This window comes from Zootoca vivipara, chromosome 12 (genome assembly GCF_963506605.1).
Source record: "Zootoca vivipara chromosome 12, rZooViv1.1, whole genome shotgun sequence".
NCBI classification, from domain to species: Eukaryota; Metazoa; Chordata; class Lepidosauria; order Squamata; family Lacertidae; genus Zootoca; species Zootoca vivipara.
Window position 1 is genome coordinate 40,687,081 of NC_083287.1, and position 18,814 is coordinate 40,705,894.

General features: G+C 40.5%; 1 protein-coding gene across 7 annotated transcripts in view; it reads right to left on the bottom strand.

The window, feature by feature from the left end:
- ARHGAP12 (Rho GTPase activating protein 12) overlaps window positions 1–18,814 on the bottom strand; it is a 92,084-nt gene that overhangs the window by 53,649 nt on the left and 19,621 nt on the right. For all 7 annotated transcript variants that reach the window (XM_060280882.1, XM_035128859.2, XM_035128862.2 and 4 more), the window contains one exon: window positions 14,716–15,448. In XM_060280882.1, the coding sequence (XP_060136865.1) occupies window positions 14,716–15,381 (666 nt within the window). In that variant the 5' untranslated portion in view covers window positions 15,382–15,448. The remainder of the gene's footprint in view (window positions 1–14,715; window positions 15,449–18,814) is intronic.

The window sequence follows — 18,814 nt, forward strand, 5'->3', positions numbered from 1 at the left end:
CCAACCGAGGCAAAGCACAACTGAGGCTTGGCTCCGGTAAGGACTTTGAGGATGAAAGTCCACTCCAATTCGTTCTCTTAAATTGGCACGAAATCCCCGGGGCGGACAAGCTTGAAGGGAACCAATTGCAAAAACTTTGTAAGAAAAAAAAACACTGGGTCCGCTTTACTATGGACCACCCAGATGAGGGGAAATGGCTACCAGGAGGTTCCTTTAACATACAGTGAATCTCCGCTTTAAAATTAACCCTGGTGAACTCTGAATGAGAAAAGTTTTGTGAGGAATCCTACAAAGTATGTTATGGTATAAAATTATATATGTTTGCATGTTACATGTTGTCTGTGTTGTCTGTGAAGTGTATGTGCGTCTGATCCTTGTGTCTGCTATAGTTCATTGTTCCCCTTAAAGTAAATGAGAGATATAATCCAGGTTTAGGAAATTAGGGGTTTGTGTAAAATTTGGCCATGACACCCACAGACTGCCTTTTTTAAAGCATGCATAGTTTAAAATAATATAATAATAAGGCAAGCTTGCTTAAATAATCTTATGTAAGGGCTTGATCAACCCAAAAACAATGGCAAATATTTAAAAGAGTGGAGGTAGTGTGTAAAGGTTTGTTTTAAAGAGGCTGTAGAAGGCCATTTTTTCCTCTCCAAAAGTAAAAAGAGGGGGCAGGATGAAGGAAAATAAGAGTAGTAAGTTTGAAAATGCTTGCTCAATGCTTTGAAAATATTTTGAAACTTGAAAATGTTCACTTCATGAGGTGTGCAAATGTTTGTTATTGAGAGAGGCTCTAAAAGGGAGTCTTCCTCCAAGTGACTAGAGGAATATTGACTAAAGGAAAATTGAACAGCTATTCCTATAAAGGTGAATTGTTTGTCAAAAGTAGAGCTTCCTTAGCCAGGAATTGTCTATCTGAGTCTAGTTTTAACTTCAATTGTGTTGGGCTCCTGATATCACCTCTTAAGGAAAAAAACTCATCTGCTAAAGGGTTCTATATAAAGTTGGTATTTTCATTCAAATCTTGTGAATCCTGTATCTTAGAGGGTTAGACTAAATGACCTCAGGGTCCCTTCTAACCCCCATTTTAGAGCTATGTGAAAGGCAATGTGTCTGATGTGGTGATGGGTTGAAATTCAGCCCAGCTCTGCTTTCTGGCAAGGAAAGATTATTGGTTTTCAGAGTTGGAACAAGAGTGTAATTGTTGTTTTTGTGGAGTGATTATATAAGTTTTTATCACTTTCTCTATTAAGGGTTAAAGTTTAAGCACATATGAAAGTCTTGAACATTTCCCAATCTTTCTCTAGAGAGTAAAAGTGGGGTGTATGTGCATACCTACCCCTTTCTGTACAGAAAGGGGGAGCGGGAAGGGAAAAGGGAGATTGTAACCTTGAAAATGTTTGTTTGTGAACTCACAATATTTAAGGTCTGTGTCACAAGGGAGCCATGTGCTCTGTATGTAATGTTTCACCATGTGACTATGGAATATGGTGTTCCTTCTAGGGAAATGTTATTAAAAGTAGAGGATCCATAGCCAGCAAATGTCTATCTGAGTCACTTTAACCTTGATTCAAATGGACAGAATGGTTTTAGTAAGGAAGTAAATTCCCTCTTAAACTGTTTATCCAATCTTAAGGTTTGCTAAAGGCTTCTATATAACGTTGGTACTTTTAATCTTCCCCTTCCTTATTTTTCCCTTAGTACACACATGTGCTTCCGTGATAGGGCATAGCCTGTGTTTCCTTCCCAGTCAGGCGTCTGTACTCAAATGTATGTGTATCCTAAGGGCAGTGATAGTGTTGAGATCCCCATATTTCAGAAGGGGTGGACTAGATTACTCAAGATCCCTTCCAACCCTTTCCAAACTTGCAAAAAGGAGGGAGAGAAAATGTGTTTGTAAGCACTGAAAAGTGAGTTTAAACCCTGGTGGTATAGTGAAATGGCCTGAATTCAGTCAAGCATTACTCTTTGGTGGAGAAGGATGGAAAGATAGATTTTTAAAGTTTGGCATGAAGAGTTTGAGGTGCCATTCAGAAAGAGGTAGAGATGGTATATCATGCATTGAAAATGAATGTCTGGTGTTATTTTTTCCACCATATTGTCAGCTATTTTTTTTTAACTGCAAAACTCCAGCCAACAGTTCAAGCACATACAAATTCATAATCAAGCAGAATGAGCCTTGACCATCCCTGTAAATAAAGGGCCAGAAAATTTTGTCTGGAATTGGTAAGGCTGAAAATCAATGAGAATGCAAAGGATTTTATGAATTCTGGCTCTATGACCATATTACCCATAGATAAGGGGGCAGAGAATTTAGTCTGCCATGGCTGTAATAAATTAATTAAAAACAAACAAACAAACGAAAACATTTGCAATTACGAATTCACCCCGAACCCTGTAGATAAAGGGGGCAAATCAAGATTTATTTTGCCTGGGGTATGAGATGTTTATATAGTACAGTAAACATGGCTAATTAGTGCCATGACTTCATTAAGGAGTTTAATTTGACCAAACTTTTCTTGCAGCTTTCTGGTGAAAATATTGGGTTGCCTGGATATTGAAGTTTTATATATTTAAAGTTTAAGATTTATAAGCCTGCTTCCTAAGCAGCAAGGAACAGGAAATAAGAGGTGTCAGAAATATCTCAGGACACAAAAGCTAAAGAAATTGATTTAAACTGACCAAAGAATTTAATTTCACCACTTTTGTTGCTGGTTTGGTGGAAGTGTAAATTGCTGGGTTTCTGTGTAAAATCTAACCCTATTTTAAAATCTACTCTTTCCCCTTCCCTTCCTTTATTCAGATGGTAATTTTGTCAAGAGGTGCAGCACTTTAAAAAATGGTACAATAGACTGCCGAATCATGAACTCTGTACATGCACAGAGGCTATGTCAGCTTGAAGAGGAAAATAGAGGAGAAAAATGAGGTTTTAACTAAGGGGCGAAAAGGTTATAATCTGCTCATGAAATATTATTCAAATTTCTTAATGTAAAGCTTTGAACCACTGAGGGAAAACAACCTCATGTGTGTTACTGGTCCATCAAGGTTAAGTGGTTGCCAAGTTCCAAAAATCTTAACATGCCAGATTCTTTCCACAGGTATAAATAGCAGAGTACTACTATAAGTCTGTCTCTTGAGTAGTTTATAAATTAATTAAGAGGTTCAAGGTTATGCTTTGCACATGAAACTTAAATTTAAATTTCCTTATGTAAAAATAAATAGATAAAGAACCATTGAGAACCATCAACTGTTTAGAAGCTGCCAATTCCAGTTCAACATGCAAAACTCTGTACATTTTAGGAACATTTCCTGACTGATTTTCACATGAAATAATTTTCCCTTTCCAGCAGAATACTGAGATTCAGGGTGTGGAGAAATTCTTTCAGAACCTTAATGCAAAATTATCTCCCAATGGGGGGGGGGGGGACGCCACCTAAACAAGCCCCTCCACACTTGGAAATTCATAGAAAATTGCTGTCTACCAGTTGACAGACTATGCAAACAAAAGGCTCCATTTCTTTCCTAGCAGGTACTCAGGATGGATACTTATCTCCCATTTGCATTTCACCCCGAAGCATTACCCTATGTTAATATAACCCTCCCTTTTCTAATGTAGCAATGATTGAGTGTTTTGCCAATTCTTTTCTTCCACAGCAAAAAAAAAAAAAAAAAAAGTGAGGAGTGAGGAGATACAAACAGTAATTTCATTTCTCTTTGGCGCTTCTCTTTAGCTTATAAATAATCTGCTTCCATTTATTATATCAGTTTTTCCATTATGTCTATGAAATTATTCTAACAATAACCAGGTAAAAATTGTTGTGTGAGTGGTAATCTAAATTTTATTTTGTTTTATTTTTGTATCTTTTTTTTTTGGTATTTCTACTTTTTCTTTCTGTACATACAAATGTAGCATCTAAGTCATTCTTTCCTGTAAATAATAATAATAATAATCCCTTTCAAACAAGATACATGAACCTCAAAGAGAATTCAGAACCACATAAGGAAAATGTTAATAACTTATCGATTGTGTCCTAATTAACAAAATTTTTGTCCTTTGTTTCCTCCACAGCCAAACTAGGTGAAGTAAATTAAACTGACTGAGTAGACAATAACAGCAGTAATTAAATAACTATGATCTTATATTATTTGCAGCTCCCCAAGAAGAAATTTCTAGAATATTCTCCCCTTTCTTGACTATTTATCATTATTATTTTTTAACTAATTATATCTTCAGGCCCCAACCCCCTGCAGGCCTATTTTCAAAAGGATGTTTTACAGGAAACCAAATTGACATTTTATCTCTTTGATCACAACCTAAGAAGGAGGACCTAGAAAGCTATAACGTTTCAGCAAGGTTTAGAAGTGCTGTTATAGAAGTACTGTTAACTTCCTCCCAGTGACTCGAAGGCAGACAAGAAAACCCCCTTGTTGGAGATACATGCAAAAGCAGCAAGAATTATCTCAAGTTCACCTGATTGCCTCAAGATATACAAATGGCGTATAATTAATAATTTGAAGGTTTTGTGCATTATGTGTTATATAGGAATACTGAAATGTGTCAAATGACTTTGGGACAAAGGGGGAAAGTGAATTGCAAGGACATTCTCTCTCCTTGACCTCAAGACTCTGTGCCCTAGGATTTAAAAGCAGCCGGAATTGTCTCAAGATCATGATGGCCTCAAGACATACAACTGATATATAATTATTAGGTCTTATGTTGCGTGATATTCGACAGAAACATTGAACTATGTCTGACAGTATGTTATTTCCACAAGGAGGGGGAGGTGAACCAATTTTGTGTTTAATTGTTGGGTTTTTTTTTTAAAAAAAAATGTATAGTGTCCCAATGTTTTTTTTTTTGTATTATTGCCATGCATTGTATGCCTTTTAAAGGATCAGGATATTGCATAGTTCAGTATTTAGATTAGATCAACTTATGACCACATTTTCTTGTCCCACCTGGCACTCTGCAGTGTGCCAACCTTCTCTACACATTTTTTAAATTTGTTTTTACTCATTTTACCAAGAATAAGCTCCAAGATCCATGAAACACCAGATAAATGAAGGTATTTATGTCTTGATTTAACAGGAATGATCCCTTTTAGAGTTAAATTTGACTAATTTGGACATGTTTTATGGGGCTGTATAAATTTTAATTTGGCTTCAGTTCTAATTGGGCAAGTGTATCCAAGGTGCAAGTAGCTTTCTTCCTTTAAGAGCAACTGGGCAACTCCCTACAGTGCAAGGCCAGAGCCTATAATAAAGGCCCATAGAAAGCCCAAGGCAAAGGCATCTCTCTCATGACATGTCCAAACCTGTGGCAGCTATGGTGAGTGCCAGGCGACATGGTCAATATGAAAGCCCTAAGGGGATTCACCAGGGATTGTTGCTGTTGTGCCACGTTGGAGGTGTGCAACCAGAGGAGAGCTAGCTTTTGACACCTGAGAACACACAAAAGGGTAAACAAGCAAACTGCACTTTCCAGTCAATATTGGTGGACCATCCTGTTAAGTGTAATACATAGACCATTTTTGAGAAATGCTTCTCCCAAAGTACTAAAACAACACATCTGGTTATTCTTTTGTGGGGCAACAATTTTTAAGAAAAATTATAGCCCCAAATGGGGAATTGTTATAAGAATTTTGAGGTCATATCTATATATATATAATAATTGTTCATAAAACATGTACATGAATGTACAGGCACATGTCTGAAGCAGCACAGGAAGACAGGCCTTTCTGACACCATTTTGACTCTCTCTCTGACCAGGTGTTCCTCTGCAAGGAAGAAGTGGGGTGGGGGGAACCTTCTCATTGTCTCAGGAATTAAAGTGATAATCCCTGGCATCCTGATACCTGACTGCCAGACAAAAGGGTGTGATTAACTTGGCTGGGAAACAGGGAAATGTAAATATCTCTCAATTTTGTTGATTAGGTTTTGGGGGGCAGGGGGCAGGGTCCAGACTGCTCAGATTACTGCCACCAGACCTCCCCTTTCATGATGTACCTATGATGAATCTAGGGAGGGGGGTCTTGGGCTACACCCCTTCTGTGACATATGGATGATGCTTCTGGGGGGTGGGCTGAAACCAATTTCAAATTTCTTTTTAAGGGCAAGACATCTTTGTTTGGGGTTTCCTTCCTTGTTCTCCTGTGTGAGAGGAAGGACCCTGTTGCAACAGCAAAAATAAAAGTGCCTTGCTTCGTACGTCCTGGTTTGGTCTCTGTTATTTGGTGGGCAGGAGACGCTTAAATTCGTCTGCTTGCCTGGATCCTTGAGCTCTCCCTGGGTCAAGATCCATTTCTCTGGGTTCATAGGAACCAGCTTAAATTTTACAACAGGTGTTATATGGTCTCAGCAGCCGCTCCCAGTCACCAGTCTAGCTGCCACATTCTGGATTAATTGCAGTTTCTGGGTCACCTTCAAAGGTAGTCCCACATACAGCGCATTGCAGTAGTCCAAGCGGGAGATAACCAGAGCATGCACCACTCTGGTGAGACAGTCTGTGGGCAGGTAGGGTCTCAGTCTGCGTACCAGATGGAGCTGGTAGACAGCTGCCCTGGACACAGAATTAACCTGCACCCCATGGACAGCTGTGAGTCCAAAATGACTCCCATGCTGCGCACCTGGTCCTTCAGGGGCACAGTTACCCCATTCAGAATCAGGGAGTCCTCCACACCAGCCCGCCCGCTGTCCCCCAAAAACAGTACTTCTGTCTTGTCAGGATTCAACCCCAATCCGTTAGCCACCATCCATCCTCCAACCACCTCCAGACACTCACACAGGACCTTCACCGCCTTCACTGGTTCTGATTTAAAAGAGAGGTAGAGCTGGGTATCATCCACATATTGATGAACACCCAATCCAAACCCCCTGATGATCTCTCCCAGTGGCTTCATGTAGATGTTAAAAAGGATGGGGGAGAGGACGGAACCCTGAGGCACCCCACAAGTGAGAACCCAGGGGTCTGAACACTCGTTTCCCCCCCCCCACCTTCTGGACACAGACAGGAGAAAGGAGCGTCCACTGTATAACAGTGCCCCCAGCGCCTCAAGACGGTCCAGAAGGATGTTATAGTCAATGGTGTCAAAAGCATGCTGGCTGGGGCTGATGGGAGGTGGAGTCCAACAACCTCAGGAGGGTCATAAGTTCCCTATTCTTGATTTATATGAAACCACTGGGAGCTGTCATCTGGGGATTTAGAGCACAGTGCTAATAGTCTGAAGAGGCTGTGCAGGTAGGGCACCAGTGTCCAGAGGGAATGATGGTTTGGTGCAGGCCAATAAACTAAAGCTGAATAAGATGGAGGTCCTGTGAATAAGGGGTTCTCTGGTCCAGGAATTAGGGAGCCTCCCCTGGATGGGAATACCTTGACACTGCTCCTTGATTCCAAACAGTCACTAGAGGCCCAGTTGGCCTCTGTGGTCAGAAGCGCATTTGCCCACCCAAAGTGGTTTCTGGACGGGAAAAGCCTGGCCTGTATTGGCTGCTTATGAGCCACTGGGCCCAAATCCAATGTATTGGCACTGGCATACAAAGCCCTGAACATCACATGGCCCAAATACTTAAAGATCACTTCCTTGAGATCTCCTGCCCCACATTCTGAGATCAGCAGGGAGGCCCTGCTTGGGTGCCTGCTAATGACAGAAACCCACAGGGCAACTGCACAAGACACAGCCTTCTCAGTGGTGACACCCCCATTATCGAATTCCCTCCCTGTCCCTGAAGCTGCATGTTTGTCCCCCTCACTGGTGGCCTTTAGGGGTCAACTAAAGACACGGTTAAGCTGGCCTTTAAGGAATTGAATGTAGGGAGGTTTTTAAAGTGTGGTGTTCTTGACTTGATTGTATTTTACTGACGCTGCATACCACCCTTTGCTCCTGATTGGAAGGAAAGATGGCATATAAAGAAAATTCACCACAACCACCAACAGAGGCCTGCTTGGGGGTGTGGGATCAGCCATGTTGACAAAAGACACATTTTAAATACACTTAATCTGAACTTGAGGGAGGCAGTCATTCAAAAGAGATATTTAAATATGTCTTAAGGATGTGTGTTTACAGTGTTACAGATTTTAGCAAGGTGCATATTTTCAAGGTAAACCTGCACTGGTAGGGGAGAGAATCTGTTTGCAAGATCATTACTACACAAGATTCATCAAAGCAAGACACAGCCTAGTGATAATCCCTCTAGTGCTTCACAGTTTATGCAATAGTCAATTAGTAAAGAGGATGAAAGACAGAGGATCTTTGCAAATAGGTCACTGCCTATATTTGTAATTATTAACCCAACTTGCTACTTATAGCAACTTCTCTATAAATGATACATTAGATACAAAGTATGGGAACCATTTAAATCAGACATGAACTTCCTGTACATAACATACAAAGATTACACTGAGCACATTCACACAGATTTTAAAAGTTAATGAGCATATGTCACCATAACAGTTCTACTCAAAGCAAGCACATATTTTAAAAAGGGAGACTAGAGCATTCCAAGTGCAACAGTGCCCAGAGTTCTCCCTTAAGACCTCTGCACCATCCCTACGGATAAGGACAGGTGGCCACAAATCCAAAAGCCCATCCTCTGGCGCGAAGCATGTCCAGAAGTTAATTTTCCCTCCCCTAAGATCTCGCACACTGCAGTTTGAAGAAAGAATTTCATTGTTACCTATTGTGTTATAATTTTTTATTTATTTCAACAATGTATATACCACTTAATTACGGTTGTCTCTTAGCAATGTACAGGAGACCCAATACAAAAAGCCTAAAAATGAGTTAACGGTTAATAAAATCAGAATTCAGTTTAAAATAACTGGAATAAATTCAGAAGCCCCGTAAGTTTAACAGGGAAAGGAGCTCCTTGTGGATATGAGCCATGCATCTCTAAGCCATGGGAGGCCACTAACAGTGACTCCCCCGAAGACCTCATTGATTGGGCAGGGATATAAAGGATCTAGTGGCTAGTCTCCAAGGTATCCTAGACCCAAGCAGATACAAGGATCTTGAACCTAGTATATGGGGAATCAGTGCATGCTTTTGATCACTGCAGGTATCTGCTGGCAATCATTGGTCCTCATCAACAGTCCAGCTGTAGCATTTTGCACCAACTGGAGCTATCAGACCATAGCTCAACATAGAGCACACTGCAATAATGGAATCTTGAGATGGCCAATGCATAAATCACTGTGAGCACACTACTGATTTCCAAGAATGGCTACAGCTGGTTTACTAGCTTCAGAGACAAAGAGCATAACCCCATCCATGAGAGAAAACTAGCCAATTGCATAGACATGGGAACAACCAAACCACAGTGCCTCCATATTCCCATGGTTCAAGCACAATTTACTGGTCCATTTCACCACTGCACCCAGACAGTGGTTCAGATCATGCACATCCTCTGCTGCCACTGATGTTGTAAAGAAGCAGAACTGTGTGCCGTCAGCATACTGATGACCCTTTCTCCCCCCAAAAAAACTTTGAATGACCACATCCAGAGGCTGCATACAAGTATTAAACAGCACTAGAGACAAGATTGTACTAAGAAACATCATAGCTGAAATACAGTCTCCCAATGCTATTCACTAGATACAACCCTATAGGGAGGACAGGAACCACTGTCCAACAGCGCCTCCAATACCCATTTCACAGAGCTTGCCAAACAGAATACCATGGTCAATGATCGCAAAAGCCACAGAGAGATCAAGAAAAAAGAAGCAGAGTCCCACACCTCATCCCACTCTTAATAATAATAATAATGTTGTTATTTATACCCTGCCCATCTGACTGAGTTTCCCCAGCCACTCTGGGCAGCTTACAGAATATATAAAACATAACAAAGCATCAAACATTAAAAACTCCCCAATACAAGGCTGCCTTCAGATGTTTTCTAAAAGTTATGTAGTTCTTAATATAGTTTATTCATCAGGACAGCCAATGCTGATTCAGTCCCAAACTGTGCCTAAACCCAGCCTGATATGGATCTAGATAATCTGCATTCTCCAGGAACTCCTGCAACTGCACAACCACTACTCTCTCTATCCCCTTACCCCAAAATTGGGTATTTGCAACCAGGCAGTAGTTGTTATAAACCAGGGATCAGCAACCTTTTTCAGCCGTGGGCCGGTTCACCGTCCCTCAGACCATGTGGTGGGCCAGACTATATTGGGGGGGGGAAATGAATGAATTCCTATGCCCCAAAAAATAACCCAGAGATGCATTTTAAATAAAAGCACACATTCTACTCAAGTAAAAACACTAGGCAGGCTATACAAATAACCCAGAGATCCATTTTAAAGAAAAGGACACATTCTACTCATGTAAAAACACACCGTGGGCTGGACTGAAAAGGCGATTGGGCCGCATCCGGCCCACGGGCCTGAGGTTGCCTACCCCTGTTACAAACCATAGGACTCAGGGTGGGCTTCTTCAGGAGTGAACACACTTCCACACCTGTTTAAGAGCAGAATGCACCACTCTGTCACGTAAAGACACATTCACCACATCCCGGACCTATCTAATCAACACCCTTCCCCCCAACTGGCTTTCATCAAACATGATAGGCATGAGGCAAGAAGGCAGGAAGCTGATTGCATTATTGTGAGAGTCCTATCCACATCATCAGGCCAGATAAACCAAAATTTGTCCTACAGAGATTTAACATTGGTTATATGGCCACGTGACCTGGAAGCTATACGCCGGCTCCCTCGGCCAATAATGCGAGATGAGCGCGCAACCCCAGAGTCGGTCACGACTGGACCTAATGGTCAGGGGTCCCTTTACCTTTATATATACTGTATATTCAAATAAGGAGCCACCTAACAGTCACCTCACACTTTCCTTCCCCAAATTAAGCACTGCTTGCTTCAATGTACAGGTTACATGAATTCATGGTTAAGCAAACTAGATTTAGATTATTTAATAATTTGACAATTAACAACAATTGGCAAAATTCTTGCTTTCAGAACATCACGAAACATTGGTCACTTTTAATTCCTATATGAAGATAGGGCACTGATGCAGAAAATAATCTTACCAAAGTTCAGATGAGACTGTGTGGCAGAAAAGTCTTCAAAATGCATAGTGTTTATTAGGGATCCCCTATGCAGCTGTGGAACTGAGACCAAAAGAAAGCAACTGTGCCCACAATCAGAAAACAAGGCTGTTGCAATTAATCCCACCACGCACAACAGCAAGTAAGTAGAGGCAGCTCATACACATCCTTCCCACAGAAATACAGATAGCTGCCGACAGCCACAATAAGGGCAGTTCCATTGGAACCTAAGCTCACATAACAGAGTGAAATGAGAATACATCCTGTGGTGCTACCATTCACTGAAAGAGGAGAAAGGAAACATAGTCACTTTTTTAAAACACTGAATCTAGTATCACTTATTTTATTGAAGCTTGTGTATGCTGCCATTGGGTATTCTACGTTTACAGTGAGAATCTAACACAGATCATGCAAAATCAGGAACAGAAGGCATGCATATGCCCTGCTGCACAACTTATTTAATTAAAATTCAATCCCATCCCCCCCAGTAAAACTGATAGGAGGCTTCTCATAGGTTCAAACAAAGAAAACTGGAATGTATTCCTACAACCCACAATGAGCTGTTGCAGACTCTCTTATGTACAACAAACACAAACGTCTTTTATTTTCTAAAATGCATTTATACAGACTTTAAAATGTGCAAGACACAGACCGCAAACCCTGTTAAAAGTAGGATCCAATGAAGAAAGAACGCTCTTCGGCCTCCACATAAACTGGCATAAAGACAATCAACATCTCACATTCACTGTATAGTGCTAACACTTACTTAGCTTAACACTTGTTTTCAAGGTAACCATACGCAGCCTGGAACTTCATGTTCTGGCAACAAACAGTCATAAGAACAGCTTGCAAAGACCTTAATTTCTACCCAGCTTATTTCTGCCAAACAATGGTCACTATTGAAAGATTTAGAAAAAGCAGGAGGGTAGTTCAGTAAAAATCTAGCAGGCATTTAAATCTCTAGATCTGCTTGATCTAGAGGAAACAAGTTTGCTTGTTCTTATTCTGATCTACTAGCGTGAATTTTCCTTTCCATTTTCAGTTCCAAGTTCAGACTTTCATTTAATGGTTCTGGTTTTCCTCAGGGTTGAAGTTCAGTCCAGTTTTGGTGTAATTTGATTTCCTGAACCTAAACTCCCCCAATCATAATTTTAATGTACTTTGCTGAAGTTACAAACTGAAGAATCACATTATTACAATATTTATAGTTTACTACATTCTGCAGGGCAAAGAACCAGGATATAGGGTGTCTTACTTGCTTTTTAAAATAATGTTGATGTCTAATTGCTATGACAGCTTTTCACCACTCATGGCTATGTTGAAAGTAACATAGCTTGTGGGCATCATACCTAGATAAAATATTACACCCATTTTATAATGTTACAGTTTTAAATTTCTAAGACTATTGTCTAAGACTGTGACAGATCTGTTTCTTGCCTAGTGAGAATGAGAGAGAGAGCATTCTGAGGCTAGACGGTCCCCCAGCCCCCAAGCAGCAAGGATAGATAGCTGACACCTGAGTGCTCAGTAGTAAAATTACCAGTAGGTCCAAGAGCCTTATCCAGACTGGCTCTACAAGTGAGTGTTATTCAAGAAGAACTGCTTGCCATACTTTGTTTGACCTGTTTGCACTTTTCATTTCTTACATACTGTATTGCATATAACAGGTCTTCTTGAATTGCATTAAGTCAGTCCACAGGGAGCTGGTGGTTTTCATAAAGGACATCTGTAGAACTCCTGCATTCTGATTATAAGTTTTATCAAACTTGTTCAATACAGTTTCCCTAGTGCTTCTATCTCGAAATACCAACATCAGCCAAAGTCACTAAAAAAAATGCTGATGAGAGCAATTGGGGAAGCTCCTGGATTCAACACTGTCACTGGATTCTCAGGCACCTTCAGTGACTAGGAGTGCCTTTTCTCAGCTCCAGCTGGTTCACCAGCTACAGCCCTATTTGGATAGAGATAACTTGGCCACTATGTTCCATGCTTTGATAACTTCCAGATTGGATTGCTTTAATGCACTCTATGTGGGGATTCCCTTGAAGGTGACTCAGAAACTTCAATCGGTCTGGGGTTTCACTGTTTTAAAATAGCTACACCGGTTGCCAGTTTGTTTCTGGGACCAAGTCAATGTGCTCACATTAGTGTTTAAAGCAGGGGTCGGCAAACTACAGCCCACTGGGCTTGTAAATCCGGCCCACAGACCCTGCTGCCCGCTCAGTCAGTCCCCACGCTAAACCAGCGCGGCGCAGAGGCCTCGCCATGCGGGGACTAACTTCCACAATGCTGCCACAGCTTCACCCCTTCCTTCCCACTGAGGCGGCCGCGTATGGTCAAGAGCTGAGCGGGAGGAAGCGGCGGTGGCGGTGAGGCTGCCTCCGCTGCCCAGGCCAGCGGCTTGGGCTCTGCACCCCGCGGACCCCTGGCCAAGGCAGAAGATGACGATGACGCTGCAGAAGATGAGGCAGTGGCAGCAGCTGTGGCGTGAGTGGCAGCAGCGGGGTCCTTTCGGGAGGGGGGGTCCTTTCGGGAGAGGGTGACCCCACAAGGTCTGAGGAACAGTTTGCTGACCCAATTTAAAGTCTTAAATGACAGGCCCCAACTAACCGAAACACAACCTCCTTCTCTACAGACCCTCTGGAGTGCTGAGATGGGCAGAGGGTAGTTTCTCCACCCTTGGAAGCTCAGGGGGTAGAAGCCTGGGAGACGGCGTTCTCTGTGGCAGCCCAAAGCTGTGAAACTCCCGCCCCACAGAGGCACATCTTGCAACTTCATTACACAGCTGGCAAATGTTGAAGATTAATCTCTTTACCCTAGCTTTTGACACTTGAGGTGTATATTTTGAGAGCACCCCTTATTTTTGAGGTTTTAAGTTGTATTAATATTGTGTTTTTAATATTGTTTTTTTAAAAAAAAATGTGAAAGTGGTACATGTGATGGTTGTCAGCTAATTTGGATTAATTACATAATAAGTGCTATGAAGATTATGTTCACTGTTCAGGGCATATCAATTTATCAACACCCTCGTAGGTAATTATCAACTCAAGGAGTATCAATCATCACTGATGGCTGCTACATCAAAAAATAACAAGGATGACCTGAAACAGCTAGCATCCATTGCATGCATCTGTAGTACAGTTTAGTAGTACAGCTCAGGGACTCCTAAAAATAAGCTGATAAGAACTACCAAAACCTCTGTGAATAAAAATGGTATGTCTAACCCAGTGTCAAGCACTGACCACCCAGATGTGCTACAGAATATGAAAAGCTTTCCACGCTATTGGCCATTTGAAATTTCTATCAATTTAATAAGAAGTTCTGCAAGAGGATACCTACGTTGACCATAACAGGCTAAACTGATCCAATCCTTTCCATCATCCTTCTCATGCTTAATGAACCCTTCAAAGAAGGGTTAATTTATGAGAAATGGCAATCAATGGATAACTGCACAAAAACAAACCACCAGGTGGGTGTCACCAGAGAAATATTAAGTATTCTCTCACTATTCTAACACACAGTAGCTGAATGAGCTTAGTTCTTATACATTTAGTATAAAAACTTTGTGTACATAAACAAGCTTCTTGCTAAATTGTTACTTCATACTTTTTTAAAATACACAAAATAGTTCAAATTTGACTGTGATGCATCTCATCTTACCTGTACTTGTTCTGTGGAACTGCTACTGAGTTCATCTCCAGATTCTGAATCCTGATGGATTTTCTCTGAGCCTTCTCCTGCAGAATCACAGGACTGTTCTTGCAAAAAGCTGGTCTTTTCTGTCTCCACGCATTCAGAACAAGAAAAATGGGACACAGAGAATGTTCTGTTCTGATTGGAAACTTTAGGAAACTGAAATTCATTCAATTTCCCATTATTCTGGGAAAGGTCCAAGCTCAGGCCAAAATTCTGACCTGGGCTAATGTTTGGTCCCAAATTCTGATTGGCATCCCGAACTGTGCTAGACACTTGAACTGGAGAAGATTTCCCAAAACTAGAAAGCTCCGGAGACTTATTGACATTTTCTGTTGACCTCTGTAACCCATGCATAAGTTTTAAAGAGCTGTTTGGCAGCCCACCCAATTGCTTAATAGGTGGCATTAGTGCTTTGCGAGTTACTTCTTTCACATACTGTGCTGGCACATAGAATGGCTTTGAATTTTCATCCCTCTTGACTTGCCACCAGTCATCATTCGTCTTTTTCACTAAAATGTATCTCTCCCCTTGTTTAATCACAATCCTTTTGTCTTTTGCTTCATATTCATAGTCATATTCAACTTCAATGTATAATGGACCTGAAAGAATCTTTCCACTCTTGTCGGCCATCTCTTGGAAGAAACTGTATTCACCTTTCTACGTGAAAGGTAAGCCACATTATGGTCTTTCTTTCCCCCTGTAAGGGAAAAAAAATGTTATTACCACAAAGGAGTTTCAGCTGCAGGCTGTTTATTGACTAGTCTCATATTTGGGATGAACTGGCTAACCAAATCTTTCGCAAAGTTTTTTCTCTCAGAGTTTTTTCTCTCATAACTAGAAATTTCCCCAGAAACTTTTCTGAAATGTTTCCCCTTCCCTAATTGGCTTACATTTAGGCAAACAAAAGCTGTTTTTTTTAAAGTTTCACATATAAATATCTGAAAAGTTTTCCCAAATTGTCAGAATTAGTTGAAACTGAAATATTGGATTGAGGGAATTCAATAAAATGCCATTCGTGTGGTGTGCTATATCCCAATATCTTCAATGCTTTAGACCAGGCATCCCATCCCCAAACTTCGGCCCTCCAGATGTTTTGGACTACAATCCCCATCATCCCTGACCACTGGTCCTGTTAGCTAGGGATCATGGGAGTTGTAGGCCAAAACATCTGGAGGGTCGCAGTTTGGGGATGCCTGCTTTAGACACTGAATATCTCCACATATTTTAGTACATGACAGCAACAACAACAACAAGCACATTAACCTAGGATTCATTTTAAGAAAAATTCAGGGTACTGAAAACTCTGATCATGGATGAATAGCAGTGTACATAAATATAAGTGCTTTCTAGGCATAACCATATGAAAAATGTTATCTCCAACTTTAAGTGGGAGCATCCTGATGACTAGGTGTGCTTTGATGTTGTTCACAGGTGGCAACCATTTTGTGCATGTTCAATTGATGCACAACCACTGACACATCATTTTCAACCCCAGAAGAGGGTGGAATGGGAGGGCTTTCATGAGACCGCTGATGTGCGCAATGACCCAAAACACAACCCCGCACTAATGGGAAGTTGCCCGTACTGTAATTCTATTAATGTATTCTGATTGTATTTGCAAAAGGATTCATATCCTGAAAAGTGGAATAAATAAAATATAACAATTTCCATTTTCAGATATATCACACCCACTTACCATTTTTTCTTGAGCTACTATGTCTCCATTACTACCATGAAATTAATACGTAAATATTCTGCTAAAGTGGTATACAAGAGAGTTTTTTTGCCCACAAGTTGCATAGGTGTAAGATAGTACGTTAAACATTAATAACTTTTTCTGGACCCTCATATCTGTTCGGCCCTTGCTCTTTGCCTGTTACTAAGCCTATTGTTTCAGTTACTTAGCAAAATGGATCAGGTCTTTTTTTAGTTCAAGGCAATCCTATGATTACGTAGAGGATTTATTTCGTTCAGGTATTATTAAACCTTGTGGGGAATAAAAGAATGGTTTCACTTAATTTGGCTCCCATATTCTGCTCAGATATCCCTTTAGTATCACTTCTCCCGAGTTCTGTAGTGCCATCAAATTAATAAATCACAAATCATTACCAAACATCTTGGAAAGTGTTCCCTTCAAGTTCTGTTACCTAATCTTATGAACCATAGAGGTCAAGATACTGTTAATAAGAATGTACCGTATATTCCGGCGTATAAGACGACTGGGCATATAAGACGACCCCCAACTTTTCCAGTTAAAATATAGAGTTTGGGATATACTCGCCATATAAGAAATATAACCCGGCGTATAAGATAACCCCCAACTTTTGAGAAGATTTTCCTGGGTTACAAATTAGTCTTATATGCAGGAATACACAGTATACTCTGCAGGAATACACAGTATACTCTTTAAGCATGATTCCCACATTTTAATAAAACAGCTTTGCCAAGGTCACATTGAAGATATTTCAGCTGTTACATATATTTATTTTAGTGTAGGGTTTCTTCCCTCTTAAATTCCTTGAGTCTTTAAAGTGGGATAGAAAAAGAAACCAGCTTAAACATTTAACATCTAAAGGGGATTGTTTCTGTTCGAACAAAACAACAAAGATTAATCCTTGATTAGGCAACAGACACTGATAATTCACAATGAAGGAAATTATTTCGATAATTCCAAAGTCATACACTGTAATTCTTCTCATGCACTGTAATTCATTTCCTCCCCAGTTTAAAATAAAGCAGTCAGTACTGTACTGTCATCTGAACTGGCAAGATATGGCTTGCACTTGCCCTCCTGAAAATCAAAATTGTAAACCAAATTGTCATCCTAGCTTCCATACTTGGTTGGTTTGGCAAACGCAACCACAGTCTGATGGAACAAACAACTATGGTTTGCCACAAACCAGGAAGTAATTCCAACATGTAAGGTGAGGAAACGGAGGTATCCAAGCCTAAGTATCCTTCCAGGGTCATTTATGTACCCATAGTTCTTAGTGAGCTGGTTCAGAAATAACACCATTAGAAGTAGACAAAGGTTTTCTGCATGCTTACAGAAGGGAACCACATCAAGTCAGCTCTAGACACACAGGTTGTTGTTGTTGTTCCCAGAATAGAGATGTACATTTGAATGTGGATATCTGCATATATTATTAAGGACCTCCTGGGCCCTTATTTCCCAGCTTAATCATCCATGTTAGAGGCCCAACTGCCTTAACTAGAAGTTTGCTATTTAGTGTTCTCTGTCTCAGGCTATGGAACACTCAGCATCAGTATTAGTATCAAACTTTAGTTCGGTCACTGACCAGCATAAGATACAACATACGGATAAACAGAACACATAAGACTTAAAACAGGTAAGGAGTAAAAACTAGCAATTTAAAGCTGATTATATCACACATTCTTAAAAAGATGGAAAAAGCGACAAACAGTTAAAAGCGACTATAAGGGAGGGAGTGTGAAGGAGCACACGTCTTGCATTTGGGCCTAGTTTGTGGCACAAGCCATCCTTTGATGGAACACTCTTCCAGCAGAGATTTCACAGGCAGTGTCAGGTGTCTCTTGAATACCTTTTAATGCTGATAGGCCTATGTAACTGTTTAAAACTTTTTGCAACTATAAGTCACTTTACTTTTTCTTTAAAATATCTTCATGTTTAAGAAGCCAATTGTAATGTGTAGAACAAATGAAAGAAAATACATGTGGAGTAAGGGAAATTCTTCAGCTCCAGCGCAATGCATCTTAAGGATCTTGTTGGACTGAGACCAAAATTTGTAAATGAAGAGGGAATAGAAAAGTCAGCTCCAGAAATAAAACATCTGTGCCCTATTAAAACTACAAGAGAAAGACTGAAACTTTCTAGAATACTGCCACCAATAATTAGTGTTTTATCCACTTTTTGCTTCTATAAAAAATTTCTTCCTGTCACTTTAATTTCCTACATAATCATCACAAGAGAATGAAGTACTACAACTGGGGAATAAAATCCATCTACCTAACTAGCTGAAATAATCTATTTATGCTGGAATAACCAAGTGAAGTGTTTTTTTAAATCTGTATTCTGTTCATA